The 904-nt window shown below is 21.5% G+C and overlaps 1 protein-coding gene across 1 annotated transcript in view; it reads left to right on the top strand.

Annotated features, from left to right (window-relative positions):
• PRSY57_0820600 (ATP-dependent RNA helicase prh1, putative) overlaps positions 1-744 on the top strand; it is a gene marked incomplete at both ends in the record, with an annotated part of 2,942 nt that extends 2,198 nt beyond the window's left edge. The window contains one exon of the mRNA XM_020114744.1: positions 1-744. Coding sequence (XP_019970583.1) covers positions 1-744 — 744 coding nt within the window.
• Between the last annotated feature and the right edge of the window lie 160 nt (positions 745-904).

Here is a 904-nt window from a genome sequence, read left to right as displayed (position 1 = left end):
TTGGATACGCTAAACAATGACTCCTTGAACAAAAAAAAAAATAATAATCAACAAAAAAAAGTTGTTCATAAGAATTCTGTTCAAGATTCAAAGGAAAATATAAACAAATTGGAAAATTATGATAAAAAAAAGGGAAGAAATAATAATCTTGAACAGTATGACGATGACCATGATGATAATGATAGTAATAATAATGACGATGATATGGGAGAAAAAAAAATGAATGATAAGAATAAATTAATTAATGTTGCAAGAAGAAAACTTATACATCCAGATGGAGATCATTTAACATTATTACATATTTTTTATTTATGGCAAGAAGCTGATATTAAAGAAAAAAAACATTTTTGTAATATATATGCTTTAAATAATGAAATATTACAGCAAGTAGAAAAAATAAAAGTACAATTATTAGAAATTATGAAAAATAAAATGAAAATTCAAATACCAAAAAAATTACATATGCATAAATGGGATCAAATTTTGATTTGCTTATGTAAGGCATGTTTTTTTAATATAGCCAAATCAACATCAAATACAAATGTTTATATAAATTTAGTGAATAAGACAAAAATAAGAATTCATCCATCATCAACTCTGTTTAACTCCTATATTAAACCAACATTTATATTTTATTCTGATATTGTACAAACAAAAAGATTATATGCTCGAATTGTGACGAAAATTGAGGCAGATTGGTTATTGAAATATGTATCAGCAAAATTTCAAGTAGCCAAAACTTAAGAGGAAAGGCTATTAGAAATTTAGTTACCTATGAATAATATAACATACAATAGTTTGTGTATGTATGTATATATATATATATATATATATATATATATATTTATATATATATATTTTTTTTTTGGTATTTTTTTTTTTTTTTTTTTTTTTTTTTTAATAA

This window comes from Plasmodium reichenowi, chromosome 8 (assembly GCF_001601855.1).
Source record: "Plasmodium reichenowi strain SY57 chromosome 8, whole genome shotgun sequence".
NCBI lineage: Eukaryota > Apicomplexa > Aconoidasida > Haemosporida > Plasmodiidae > Plasmodium > Plasmodium reichenowi.
The sequence above is the reverse complement of the archived record's forward strand: the minus strand, read 5'-3'. Positions and strand labels throughout refer to the sequence as shown.